At 42.0% G+C, this 15,419-nt stretch overlaps 1 protein-coding gene across 9 annotated transcripts in view; it reads right to left on the bottom strand.

Moving 5' to 3' along the window:
• Positions 1-15,419, bottom strand: part of celf5a (cugbp, Elav-like family member 5a) — a 190,095-nt gene that overhangs the window by 158,800 nt on the left and 15,876 nt on the right. For all 9 annotated transcript variants that reach the window (XM_053856177.1, XM_053856217.1, XM_053856157.1 and 6 more), the window contains exon 2: positions 12,040-12,122. In XM_053856177.1, coding sequence (XP_053712152.1) covers positions 12,040-12,122 — 83 coding nt within the window. The remainder of the gene's footprint in view (positions 1-12,039; positions 12,123-15,419) is intronic.

Below are 15,419 nucleotides of genomic sequence, written 5' to 3'. Positions count from 1 at the left end.
GTTGGTAAATAATGGATCGTGAAATAGGATAAGTGCAAAAATGTGACTTGTCAAGAGCTGCCTTGCAGCCTGTGTGTGACGCCGTTGGGATAATTAATATTAGCTGATGTTGTGTTAGGAAAAATAGGCAACTTCACTTTCAAGTTTTTCAGACATTTTATTCAACCAATTTGGACCAATTACCTGAAACTATCTAATAATTACAATCAGGGTTTAAACAACCAGCAACTTCGTTACTGATAGAAAATCAATGTAGTAAAAAAATAAATAACAAACACAATAAATGTTTTCATTTCGGGCCCCTTCACAAGCTGAGAATGATCTAATAATAGTGGCGGTGCAGAGGTGTGCAAATGGATATTTCCCTCCGGGTAACCAAAGTAAGGAAGGGACTCCTTTATTAAAGCAAACTGAATTATGAAATTAAGATGCTGCTGGCTCATATTTCAAATCTATTTCGCCTCAGTTGTGTTGCTGTGTCTCTGGTGCTGCTGAGATGATTAGATAAGTAGCGCCCCTTTTTTAATAATGTGTGATTATTAGGGGATGGATTTCAGCCCGCTCCAGCTCGCCATATCCTCCACAGTCAAATGGCAGCGTTAACCTCTTCGTGTCTGAGCACGGGGGAGAGACGCGACTGTATCAGGTTAAGCACATCAATGACAAGAGAGGTTCATGTTACATTGCAATTTTGGTGCGGATAATATATCATATCATGCTCATGATATGAACAGGGAAACACAAACTGGCCATGGTGATTTTATTTCAAAACAAAACGTTGGTGAGCTGTTTATGCTACGGCCCTCAAACTCCAATATAGATATCATTCGTCTTGAGACTCACCATAGACAACAGCAGACCCACTCAGAGAGCGCAAACCTCCGCTACACAGCTTCAGTCCACTCATTGCATACTCTCCCTATGACAAGTATCCTGGCTGCAAATGTTCAAGAAGGAACCAGATGGTGATCCAGATCACTGCCAATATTGCATCATTTTTTTCCTGAAAATGTCATCCAAAACCATACAGAACCTTTTTTGTTATTTTGAACACAGACAAACCATATATACCAATATATATATATATATATATATATATATATATATATATATATATATATAATGCTTTGAAACCTGCATTTTTTTTCACCTATTTCATTCTGCAAATAGGCGCGGCGGTGCATATTCACCGGTGAGCACCATGCTGTCAACCTAATGATTGCCTCTGGGATGCCTTGAGACTGCACCATGGGTTTCAACAAAAGACAGACCACAGCTGTGCTACTTTAGTTCCTGATTCATTCAGTACACCTCAGAAGCAGCAGTGCTGATCAGGCGGCAAGTCCCTCCATCAATACCTCCCACTCTCCATTTCCCACTCTCTATTTCCCTCTGTCTCATTCCCTCCATCGCATTTTTTTAATCTTCACTTCTGGGAGATTCACACTTTTTTTTTCTCTGATTTGTCATTCCAATTTCACAGTCTACCTGTCTAGTTTTTCGACCTCTCTCTCGTAATCCACGTATCGCGGGTCTTTGTGTGTCTCTTTTACATTTCCTCCTTCATACCTGGGCGCTGACATCACAAAGCCACTTCATATTTCAGCGCAAGCAGGCAGCACAATGATGACTGAACATGGAGGAAGAGGGTGACTGCAACTTCCATCCCTTCACCCAAACTTGGAGTATATAGAGTTGGGACAGGAGGGAACAGTCAACAAGTGCTGTGATGGGATTTGGTCTGATAGTTAGTACTACATCATGTGTTGGACATACATAGTATTGAGTATAGTTTGCCATTACACATTTGGTAGTTCAACAAAAATAAGTAAGTGTCCTGTTGTAGTAATTTGAAGTATTTGAGGGGCTTTTAAATTGATAAGGAACTGGAGTGCAGAGGAAACGTATCTTTTCTCAGACAGTTCTCAAGTGCCTTGATCCTCCCCGGCACTACACATCCTTTGTTGCAAATGGTGAGAGCCTAATGAAGAAGTGTGCAATAACAGAAGAACATTCTCTTATTGAAATGCATGCGACGACCAACTGTGTGTTCTGTTCTGAGACACAGGTCACAGCACATTTATAGCATCATACGACATCGGGATCCATAGAGATCGCAGGCTGAGTTCTTGATCGTGGATTCGGACATATTCTGGAAGCTTACAGGATGTTGATGTAAATGTCCTGCATTATTCATGTATGTTGACTGTTACCACAGACAAGCTTCATGGTAAAGTGAGCCTGCAACAATTAACAAGGAGACTGATAGTGCTAACTCTCTAAACTCCCATTCGAGGATTGCTCTTATAGACTTAAAGGCACCAGAGACTTGTGCTGCAAAAGAAAGCACCTAACCCAAGACCAAGACTTTGTCGAGATGAATGAAGGGTTGGAGGGAGGGGGGTCCTGGTGATCTTGACTGGGACAGTTCCAGAGATCCAAAATAACAACCCAAATACCAGCAAAAGTCAGTTTTGCATAAGACGAGACCTTCAATATCACATCATTATCCATCACTGCGAACTAAAAATTGTTGTGTCTTTAAACAATAAACTTTTCTTTCCTATATGAACCCCCAGTAAAAATAAATGAATAAATAATGAAAGCTTTATTTTGTTTAAAAAAATGTGTGTTCCCTCCAAAAACAAATAAATGCACTAGTGAATAGTTGCCAGGTGAGCTGTAGTGAGGTGAAGAGGTAGATGTGGCGCTTCACCGAAACATGACCTTGCTGCCTGGAACACATCCAGTATACCATCTTAACTTGAATTATTGAAAACCGCTTCTCATTCTGTCTGATGCAGTCCGAAAGCTGCAGAATATAGCTGTTGCCCTAAAACTATATAATTTATATTCCTTAGCCTACATTCAGGTTTTTTTTGTGTGTGTGTGAGCTTCACTTCAGTCATGATGGACCAAGTAGGAAGCATCTATTCGGAGTAGGTGGTAAGTTGAAATAAGTGCTTGAGAAACACTTTTTCAGCTAAAGTGATAAAGGAATGTATAAAGTGCTTGATCTTGCTATTGCTAGCTCAGCTGGTATCCTGCTGGGCGGCGGGACAGACAACAGACGCCTTCACTGTCAGTGATCACCCTGACACCGGCTCCCTGAGAGAGCCTTACTGACAGCCCTCTTCTGCAATGCAAATACCCACTTCCACATGAGCAGGCCCATCAGTAGCAGTCCCCATCCACTTGTATTCTGTGTCATATTCCCTCAGGACCTTCATGTACACACGCCGCGCGAGTGCACGTGCGCACACACGCTGCCTGCCCCTCTCTAACCTACGCCTCATGCTCTGTCTCTTATCACGGGTGGGAAAGGGGGTCGGGGCTTAAAACAAATCAGGCTGGCTGGTAGATGGAGGGTCGCCACAGGCTGTTTCCACTCGAGCCTCCTGTCACTCACACTCTTCTCCTTGCCCTCCAGCCATGTGTACTGTATTTCATTAGTCCTGATTTCTGCTGACAATTGCTGACTGTCGTGCTGTGCAGCCCCCTTACCCTCTCTGTGGACAATACACCAAAGCACGGCTAGATCTGCTTTACAAATGAGCTCCCTCTGGTTCTACAACACCACTGTGCCATTTCAGTCAAACTTGAAAGTGCTGTGCAGAGTGTGTGCGTGGCGCACACCAGTGCTACGATTCAGCACGGGGCGGGTTTGACGGTCACTGTGACCGCCCCCACTTTCTTAGATTTCTCCTGCACACATCTTGCTCATCATCCGTTGGAGTCCTGGAGGCACGCGGGCCATCCTGTGACATGTCAAGTCAAATTAGTCACATTTGGTGACGCGTTTCAGCCGTGTCCTTCACGATCCGCGCATAGCATTTGTTCGTTTGTGAGAAAATGCTGACTGGAGCGCAGTCAAATCTTGAGATCCATCTCATTCTGGAAGCAAACTTTAATGCAAATTAAAAGTGATTTTTGAGGAGAGCGACAACCATCAAGGGCGTAGTGTCATCACTTCACTCAGTCCTGTTCGTGCCAATTCGCAGAGTCCTAAAGAAGGGGTGTTCCCTTGAGAACAAGGAGAGCAGAACCGTACCACGCACACGCCCAGCTACTCTAGAGCAGGATCATCAAACTAAAGCACTAGTATGTGCGGATTGATCCTGAAATATCGGCACCTCCGATGCTGGATCTCAAAGCTGTAAAATCGATTTTCAATTCCTTCTCAGTTCCTTAACAGGAGCAAGGCGAAAAGTAACTAAGCTATTGAGATCTAGTCTTGACACGCAGTTTGTGAGCGCTACTTTCCTTCCACCTGGGTGAGTGTGCCATGTATAAGCGCAGCAGCACGCTGGTCCGTGCTCACTCACTGCTCAGTCGGTAGCTGTCAGTGCTGTGGAACGGCAGACAGTATGCAGAGCCATGTGTGGTGCTACTTCAGCTCCACAACAGCCAGAGAGCAGTGTGTGTCGTCTATGAAAAACAGTAAGAAGTTGTGGCAACACAACGGACCTAGTTCAACACTGTAGGTTCAACCACACTGATGTACGTGACGCATACGCATCAATGAATTTCGAGTTGAGTTCAGTGTCAGGTGCTGCTGCCGTTGCCAGGCAAAGACAGACAAGGAAAATGTGGAACTTATCTTCACAAATAAAAGACAATAAACAATACCCAGCTATGGTTTGAAATACACTTATTTTTTCTCATGTTTTTTTTTTTTTTTATATAGATTTAAAAGACAAAGGCAAAAAAATTTCCAGTCCAAATTTGAGGCCAATGAAAACACAATTGAACCTATTTTTGGAACCTAAAACGTCAATTCTTGTTTTTGATTTCATGATGATAGTTGAGTGGCACGTTAGCTGGATACTCGGATCTTCATAGCTCACAACAATGTGCACATGAATATGTGCTGAATTTAATTTGAGCCAACCACCTCACGAGTCATATAAAATGACTTGATGGGCCAGATTTGGCTTCTGGGCCTTCAGTCTGACACCTGTGGACGAGAGAGTTCTTCTTGAGAAGCAATCTTCTTCATCCTTATTACCAGTGGACTGATTAAAGAGATTAAACTATGGCTATAAAACGGATATGTTCAGCAATAAAAATATCTTCCTGTTATCAGTACAGCGATTCATGGTATGTGTATGGTATCACAGTCATCACTGACATCATTGTTTGAACATTCATAATAACACTTCAGATAAAGCGTCGGCCATAAGGACTCTCAACTCTCTCATGGCAAATATCACCGGACCAGCTATGAATATGTCAGATACGACCTCATAACCATATGGTAACTGCAAGATAACGATACATCAATTTATCAACTGATGACTTATAAGACACGTTTGACACTGATTTATATAGGATGAGGAACAGAATATTACATTACATAGAACCTGGAGGAAGACGCTAGCCAATAAGATATTAGAATATTAATTGTCCAGTCGTGTTGCTCAGGTCTGGAACCAAAACAAGCCACTGAGCCCTCGTCTCTCCAACACAGTGCTCTTCTCTGCTTCACTTCAGGCCCGTCCGTGGTGCTCATCAAGCCACTTCAGATTCCTCAGTCTTCTCACGTGATTCCACACAATAAGTATTTGCTTAAACTGAAACGTTTGTGTCTCTGTTTATGCTCTGTTTATACATACATTTAACCAACCAAGACCAGGCAGGTGAAGTTAGCACAAGTTAAAAGGGTGAGGATGCAAGGAAACATTCGTTTTCAAAGATGCACTGGCCTCGTGTCTTAGTGACTAAACACCAAAAACAGCTTTCTTTAGAGCCTCCTATGGAAGTGTACCGTGAGCTTTTTTCCATATTTTTTCATCCCAGTGTCATGCTCACAAACACAATTACACACACTGATTTAACATAGGTTAAACAGGCTAAAAAAACCAAAGCATTAATAATTCAATAGTATCTTTTGCTCAGAAATAACAGCGGAAATATCAGGAGCAAAGTATATTAAGCAGGGTACACATGAGGCTTTTCTAAATCTTAACAAATTTCTGATCTGGCACATGAAAAAAAGAATCTCTCTTTGATTGTAATTCCTGATAGTCTCAACACAGCATACATCAGGTCCAGGCCTCCGATCAGGAAGCACATTCTCCAAACCACAAATTGTGGTGATAAAACAAGGAAAGAACCTTGTAACAACCGGAAAATGCAAGACACAACATGAATGTGGACAGATTGTTGGTGATCTTGGATGATGGGTGTAAACAATACAAAGTAAAATGACAGGGACATAAACGCTCACCGAACAAAAGCAAATGTTGTGAATGCCACCCAGACACCTGGAGGAACGTACCGAGTGAAGACAGTCGCAGATGGCAGTGAGATTTATACTCCCCAAGATTAAAAGCTCACATTTTTATTGTCATTGAATGAATAAATCGCTTCGCTGTTGCCTACTTGTTTCTCTGTCAACTCACTCCCCATCACAGTTGTGGTCAGCTCTCCTCACGTATAAAGACTTTTCATCGTAAATACGGAACTTGTTTACAATGGTTACGATCAATGACCTGACTGGTTTTGGAGCTGAATATGGGGACTCTCAAACCACAGAATGATTTTACAGAATAATCCTTCATTTGTCATCCTCAGGTTGGACAAGGGGAAAAAAACTGTACAAAAACTTTTTCATCGTGTGTAACCCCCACTTTCATTTTGAATACTCCGCCAAGACAAGGTCATCAGTGAGGGATACTGTGGATGTATTACATCCGTAAATGACGGCTTCACCAGGTTCTTGTAACAGCAGTCAAATTTCTGCTGAGCAAGCCAAATTCCAGTAGATCTTTTGCGTATGATGTGATATATACCAACATTTCACTGCTCGCATGGTAAGGTTTCCTCCAAATAGAATGCATCCTCTAAATATCTGGCTTATATTCCACTTTGAAACTAAATAAGAAGGCACCACTGTGGTCAAGCAAGAGTTGTGCTTTAAGGGTTTGTTAAACGCTTAGAGTATTTGGACAAGTTTGAGTAATTGTTGCTAGGGAGTGTAACTTCTCTTTGCATAAATTAGAATGAATGAGGCAACATCTTGCGCGGTGACCACCCAAATGTCAGCTCACAGACTGCAGCACACATCCGCACTTTAATAAAAGCAGGCGCTCCATCTGTACTGGATGACTGGGGTAATAAGTTCAAACACAGGCCAGGTCATTGTGAGACCAACACAGTAGCAGGACAAAGCCTCTTTTATTCTCCACTCAGTGTGTCATAAAGAAAAGGTTGTTAAAAACAGACAGGAAGGTTTCTTCCTTTAATCTAAAAGACTGCGCCTATAATGCAGGAAGAGCCATCAACATCAATGATGGAACGAAATACAGTATACATGTTGGAAATGTCCAAAGAACACTGTAAAAATATGTGAATAAATGAAAAGAAATGCAGATAACTTTAATAATAGTTCAAGGGGTGCAGTGAAAGAGCTGTAGTATGAACGCTACAACCATATGGGACAAATGTGGCTCAGCTGAACACAACCAAGAAGAAGAAGAAGAATTTATTAATAATTATTATTGAATACGGTTTATATTTTTGTAAGTCACATGCAGTAGTAGTAGTTAAACAGCTATTGTGTGGACAACTTTTAAAGACCTTGACCATGTTTCAACTTGAAGTCCACCTGATTACAGCCCAGATAAAACGCACACACACGCGTTCTCACAGACACAAACACACACACACACACACACAACACACACACACACACACACACACACACACACACACACACACACACACACACACACACACACACACCGAAGGCTAAATTCCAGCGAGTCCTCTCTCTAGCTACCAGGCCTGCGATCCTGCCAGCACCGATTGGCTTCATGCTGACCAGTCCACTCCCCTCCCACCTCGGCCCACACAGCTCAGCTCGCACATAATCATATGAGAACAGCTCCACTTGTGCACCTCCAACCTTCACACAGTGTAGCATTGAATTATTCAACCTTCGCGGCAGCTATGACAACACATGAACAAGCCTGGCCGCGGTTGATAAACAGATGGACGACATGCACGGTAGTGTTCTAGTGTGCGTGCTCCGCTCGGCGCGCAGAAAGCTCAGCGTAGGTCCGTGTGCTGTGCAATGTGTCGAGGAAAGCAGCAGCCTGGATTGGAAGGTCGGCCAATGCACAGCAGCTTCTGGCTCTTCAGTCCGGAGGGGCTGAGCGGCATCTCTCCCACGCCCATGAAAACAGTTTCAGCCACTCTCACACAAGTCAAACTTGAAGTGGCAACGTTCGCTGCGACTGAATATGTAAAGCAAAGAAGAAGTGAGGGAGCGGGAGAGACAGGAAGGGAAAGGAGCCTTGACTGAAGGAGGAAATTGAGAGGGAGGGGATCTACTTAAAGTGTTGACATTGCAGGAGCCCACATGTGAGTGCTGAAGCATAATCTTTTCCCAGCTCTCATTGGGGTTTAACTGCGGGTGCCATTTCCATAAGCCTGCATTCTGCATCAATGCCAGACCGTATCAGTGCTCTTAAGTTCCCCAATTATACCAGAGAAAGTCAAGGCATGTGGCAGAAACACTTGATTACTGGAAATGTATTCATGCACATACAAATACTGCATTAAGAGTGTTTAGAATCTAGTGCTGCAGTGCAATGAGATAGAACGTCTGTCAGTCAAACGTACGGAAAAGTAGACACTAATTATTACTTAGAAAATGTTTAAAACTCAGCAGAAAGGCTGAAATATTATTAGATGAGGATGAAGAAAGACATGAGTTTCACTGGCTAAGCTGCTCTTGGTTGAGAATATTTCAGGCTGGTGATGTAAATATTACCACTATAATGCAAGCGTGTCTTTCGTCCTCTTTCATTTTGACAATATTATCATCCGAATCTGACAATAATATAGCCAGAGTCCGAGAAATTGTACATTTACGCATTGAATGATGATCGTGGCAGAGCAGAAAGCAGTTGGTGGATTATGTAACATAAAAAGTGGCACATTTCCATCAGCAGTGAGCACTATTGAGAACAGTGTGTGATCTCAGCAGGCTGCCATGTGCACATGTTTTTCTTCCCACGTTCTCATGCTGCTCCGTGTATCTACATAGAGCTGGCAGAAAGACAAAAGTCTCCCACCACACGCTCCCAGATTCCTGCTAAATAGAGTCAAGCAACGCACACCTGGGAAACTGTCAGGGCTTCGTTGATAACATTTGCCAAAATTCTATCAAACGCTTGTGCCCCTGAGTTTCTCATCACACTCTTCCATATGAATATGTAAGTCCGGCCCTCTTTCCTCGCAGCTTCCCTTCAGCTACTTAAGTGTGACACAGAGAGTGGAGCAAATGCAGCATTCGTCGTGTCCAGAGACATTATTTCATTCGCTTTACATTAAGAAATATACAGTAAATAAGTTGAATAGCACTCAGCGAGCGCAAACCTCCGACAAAAGTTAATCGCTTGTGCCATTTTAAGAAAATTGTATCGAAATCTGTTCATTCATTTTTTTGTGTTCATTTTCCATCAAGCATATAAACAATGACGATCAGATAAATTCTTTGGAATTAGAGCCAAGAAGAAAGTGAAATCAAAACGCTGGTGTTTTCCACTATGTGATGCAACGGATGTGGTGGGGGAAAATTATTTCACACCTCGCGCATTCTACTGTGTGCTAATGGCAGGACTACTAAATATCAATTAAATTAAGTCTTGGTTCATTCTATTTATTTATTATTTTTCTTTTTGTTCAGTTTTGAACACATCTCTCTGCTACTAGTAACTTGTTATACCAACAATGTTGAGAACTGACATGTTGAATTTTGTTTTGTTAGTTTCTCTTCCAAAGAATAAATAAAAATTACAAAACTACATAAAACTATATACATTTAAACAATATCATTTAAATAATAAAAAAAATTATACATATTTTTTAAGTGTGAATATCCCCTTCATGACCATCCTACAACATGAATATTGTGCATCATTTGTTGGGGGTTCAATGGAGTATGGTCTGCGTGTAGCTCTGATTAAACATGCCTGCTCACGCGGCAGTGGACTCTCACACACTCTCAGCCTGGACCGCTGCTGTTTGCGTTTCTAAGTGAAACTGAAAAGAAGTGAGCAGCAGTGCAGACTCATATCTGAGGCCCGACACACTTCGCTGCCTCCTGTTGTATTTCTATGACATGCACTCTTTCAGGGAGTGCAGTGGAAGCGAGGTGAAAGGGGTAAGGGGGAAGATAGGGGAGAGGGGGGAGGCTGATGCAGGGGGTGGTGTGTGGAGTGAAACGCTAGGTGAGGTAGAGTGAAAATCAGCGGGAGGCTTGAAGCTGGACTCTGAGATAGAGGAACGTCTTTACTACTCATGAGTGATAGATGACACCTTCAAAATCACTACATGTGCAAGAAGAGCAGGAAAAATACGCACTTGAACTAAACTAGAAAATACTAGCAGTGTGTTCTGGTTCACCACTGCTGTCGGAGGAGTGTCATTCTACCCAGGACCAAAAAATGAAACTGCTTCATGTAGGACAGGCTAGTGACGAAATGTACATGGTTAGACTGACACCTTGTTTGGCCACCATCCTGGCTAGGAACCAGGACTAACACAACTGGCTCCTCTTAATTTGCAGGAGCTGAGGTTCCACCTGTGATATGATGCCATCAAGCTTCTATTTGTGACCTGTGGGGGGCAGTGATTTTCCGCATGTACTGTACTCAGAAACAAGAAAAACTAACAAGAAAAGGAAAACAAAAGCCTATCAGAAAACAAATTGCTTATGTGGCAGGCGCCGACATCATGTGTGAGTTATGTATTTTTTTAAATAACATTTTATAAAAGTATCGTACACTGAGGACTATGCTAAGACACATACAGAACCACCATAGTTCACCTCTAAAGTCCACTTCACCTGTGATAGAAAGAGTTTCGAGAGTCAAGAGCTAGAGCCACAGCAATAAAGAGAGACACATGTATTTGCATCTAATCTAATCTAATATTTTCATTTCATTTGTGAAAAGCAGAGTGACAAATTGTTTTGTTTGGACAGTTTATTTCTCACTTCAAATTTCTTCCAATAATGTGTTTTATTTTTTTTGTCCCAGAATTGCCAAACTCTCTCTGAAGCTGCCAGAGACATGTATTTTTTCCATTAAGCTTTCCTTTCTCCTTCTTTTATCTTATTCTCCTCGAACAACATCCCCCAGCCAAAAGCTTGGCTACTTTGCAGGGTAAGTGAAATAACCTTTTTTTTTGTTGGTTTGTTTTCCACCCAGAAAGAAGAAAGAAGGAGTCAGCCGTATTTGCATGATTAATCTATCTGCCTCATTCCACTGAGTGTTTCAGGCTCCGAGGCTAGTGGCAGGGGATGTCTTGAGGGGTTTAAAAGACTTGATCTGACCATGTTCAGCATCAATGTCTCGGCTGGAAGCCACTTCTTCGTAGAGTCTCCACTCTGCCTCTGTTGTCTTTACACTCGAATGCACTTTCATCATGAGGACAAAGCTCGGAGGTCGCAATATTAAAGTGCAGATTTCTGCTGACAAAAGAAGCTATCAACTGGGAAGCAAGTATTTATCTATTTCCCCTTTGTCTCATATGCTTCAATTACCTTTCTATTTTAACATTAGATCTTAATTTCTTTCATTCCCTTCACCTCCAGATACTTGGGACCAGAGGCATGGGACACCCCAGTACTGTATATCATATATTGACTGACAGACTAAACAACAACTTACACTCATCAATTATATTGTGTCAGTCAATATTCCAGAGGAAACCCACACTCGCAAAACTCTACACAGAATGGAACCAAACAAATCAAAGAGTCACTTGAAATGAGAATGGAACCTCCAACTTTCAGTATTTTTTTTTTTAGATTCCACAATTTTTCATACTGAAAAATCGGGTGCCAGTTATTAAAACTTTGCAGGGAAAATGAGAAAATGACGCCATCGATTAAATGTTCCCTCTCTGAATAGTTTATGAGGAGGATGCCAGCTGGTGTGCGGTCGGTGCAGATGGCAGGGCTGACCACTGCTGAGGGAAGTAAGAACAACATGAGGGAGTGGGAGGTCGGTGGAAGACACTTACCCCTGGCAGTGTCTTCTGTTCGTGGAGGGCGTTCTGGGCTTTAATGGCTGACTCCCGGGCGCAGTAGGTTAGAAATGCACAACCTGGAAGGCACAGACGAATGCAAGTCAGGCATAGATAGATGAGAAAATGTCAGATCAAAATAATTTAACAAGAAACAAATATTTGAAAGAAAAAAAAAAACATTTTTTTCAACTATTTTGAAAATGGTTAGATGATACATAGTAGAGGAGGATGGCATGAGCTCTTCTTTACTCTTTTTGCAGTGACCTGTATTCCGCACAACACCACGCAACAAAGAGACGTGAAACAATACTTCTTCAACTAGCAGACGCAGCACAACATCTTCCCATGTATCGCATGTCACCAGCCCCGAGCGGCATGAAGAATTTCCCACCAAGAATGTTTGTGACAGGAGAGAGAAGGTGAGAGGAGTGCCGTGAAAAGAGGGAAGCACTGACAGCAAAGACTGGGGGACGATGGTGAAATTCTCTGGAGTGTGTGACTAACTCCTCCACTTCAAGCGTTCATCATCGTCCATGCACACACACTAATATACACCACCGTGACGCACGTACACAACATCTGTCAGGAGAGAGCAGAGAAGGAAGAGGAAGGAGCGTAAGCAGATGAAGTGAAACTTTACCCCCTCAAGTGTCTGAATGTATAGATGTGTCCTGTTATCAAGGTTCAAAGAGCTTTATGACACAGTGGATAGTGACAAAACAGAAAGCAGCATTTTTGGAAAGGATAGGCATTCATTTTTCAAGCCAAAGACAGAAGAAGAGAAGAAAAAGAAGTTTTCGCATATTATAAAATGAGAGGTAAATTTGGAAAAAACGTATTTATGTTGATAAGGTAATAGGTTATTTAACAACAAATTTGCTTTTACACTCATTTCATGTAAATATTCTGAATATAAAATCATAATCATAATGATAATGATTTAACATTTCAATATAGCTATTAATAGCAGTGGAGGAAGGGAAAAAGACAGATGACACAGGATAAATAATTAGTTATATTTGTAATTAAAATATTTCTTTCAGTCATATGTACAAACTCTTCCATGAAGCTTGGCACTATAGAAAGCCCCACCTGAAACAGATTCACAGCATTCTGAAATAATGTGAAATAACCGTCGTAAATATTTGACAGGAAAAAATACATCTCAAGATATATACCTTCATTAAACAACATCAGCTCACCAACATGAGGAGCCGGATAACGATTTCCGTGGACCTATTTGACCCTGCAACTTGCAACTAAATCAAAAACTGATTTGCATGAACGCTCCAGGTGAGGCATTTTCCGGCAAGTGTACAAATGGCAGCGCTGCAGCTTACTACACAATCATTACACAGCAGTTATCTAAATCATAATCTATTTGTTCAGTTGCAATACGTAGCCCCCGAAGCGGTCTGCGTGTGACAGCTTTTATGGAGAGATATGCAGCGATGCAGGCTGCCGAGGGTCATGACCTCCGAGGTCGCTGACTGTAGCAATGGCGTCCCAGCGCGGCCCTCCCTAAAGCCTCCAATGTTGCAGCACCCCTTATTTAATGATTTCCAATGCTCACCAGTCAATTCACTCTATCACTCACGCTGCTGTACAACTGCCTTGCTCTCTCTTGTCGACGAAGGCTCGCACGGATAACCAGAACCAAATAGATCAGGATTTTGGCCAACTATAGCGTAATAAGAAGACAAAAAATGACTCAAATATGATGGTAATCCATCCCATATTAAGGTCATAGTCCTGCTAAATATTAACACAAGAAAGAAAAAAATAAGTTAAAAGGATAGAGATATTATCTTGCTTTAACATAACCCACATGTTAGCTAACAAACTCCCTTTCTTTGTATGTTTAGAGAGATCCTTAAGTGAATTGTTTTGTGTTGCTCTTTTTTGTTTTCTTGGTTTACTCAACAAATTCAGCCTCCAAGACTAAATAGGAAAAATAGTGTTTTGTACTGCAATCACAGGCACAATGTGTTTGTTAATGTGCAGCGCATTGCATATTGAGAATAAATGAATAACAACCACAACACTGGCAAACAAAGCACAAACATGAACTCCATTTAAATGTGATTCTCTGCTCCTTAATGTATGGCTTAATAAGAATTTGCAGGCCACCGGCAAAAAAGCTTTAACAACTCCATAATTGGAATGCAAACACGTACAAATTGCGAGCGCTGCGCCGCATATCAAGTGCACGAGAGGGGGGGAGCATGATGAAATTGTTTGAAACACAACAAAAAAGCCAGTGTAAACAGAACCTGCTGACACAGCAAGAGGGGAAGCCTCACTGTAGAGAGCAGATGATCTTCTGCTTCAACTGACACAAGCCTAAATCATACTCATCTAACAAAAAAACAATGGATTTCATTTGAAAAGGAAGGAGAATTTGTCCCTCCCAGCTCTTAGCACCAGCCAATTTCATCATGCTCCCTTCCCACCATCCACTCATCACCTATTTATTAGTGATATATTTTCAAGTGCGTGCGTATATGGCGCACAGGGTAATGGAGTATCTTCATTCTTGCCAACTGAAATTGGCATGTAATTAAAAAATCTTTCATGGAAGGGAGTTCATGACTGAATGACACGGGGGAGAATGAGACACCAAGGCTCTGCAAAGTGAAGACCACGGCGGACGTTTGGATTTTAAACGGCTCGTCCCACTTTAAATGGATTCTGTCTTGGGCAGCTATGATGGGATGGACTCAGTAGCTCAGCTAGCTTTGGTTCCTCACTGGAATTCACACAGATTCAATAAAATTATATGACACACCTGTCACGAGACCGAGTTCTTCTTTCCAGCAACCTCCCATAATGTTGTAATCATGGGTTAAGATGCCAAGTGTCATGGCTTCACATGGATGAGCAAGCGTTATATGGACAGCGTGTGCATACTATCCCTCTGGCTGAGAGGGTTTTTATTCCTGACCGCAACCTCGATCCACGAGTGACCCATCTCACTGAATTTCTTTGACAACTCAGAGAGCAAAGATCCATGATTATATAATGGCTGTAATTCATTACGTTACACAGCATATGAAATGTTGGTGACAGGAGTAAGCTCAATGGCACGGCAGGTGGCAGAAATCTGACAAAACTGTCAGCTTCAACAAGTAAGGGACGGTGAGCTGCAGCTCTCCCCAAAATCTTTCAATGATTTGTGGATCCAAAAGGTACCAGAAAAATCACCGAAATGTGGTCATCAACCACTAAAAGTCAATAAACACAGACGATCACAGTGGCAGGCTTCAGTGATGCCGCACCTAATCCAACTTCAAAATACATAAATAAATACTCATAGACACAAAATATGACCATTTTGCAGCACATTTAAAAATAAACCTGCACGAGCGATTAAG

The sequence above is a fragment of the Synchiropus splendidus genome, chromosome 1, assembly GCF_027744825.2.
Source record: "Synchiropus splendidus isolate RoL2022-P1 chromosome 1, RoL_Sspl_1.0, whole genome shotgun sequence".
In the NCBI taxonomy this organism is placed as follows: Eukaryota; Metazoa; Chordata; class Actinopteri; order Syngnathiformes; family Callionymidae; genus Synchiropus; species Synchiropus splendidus.
Note: the sequence above shows the minus strand (reverse complement) of the source record. Positions and strands in the feature narration are given on the sequence as shown.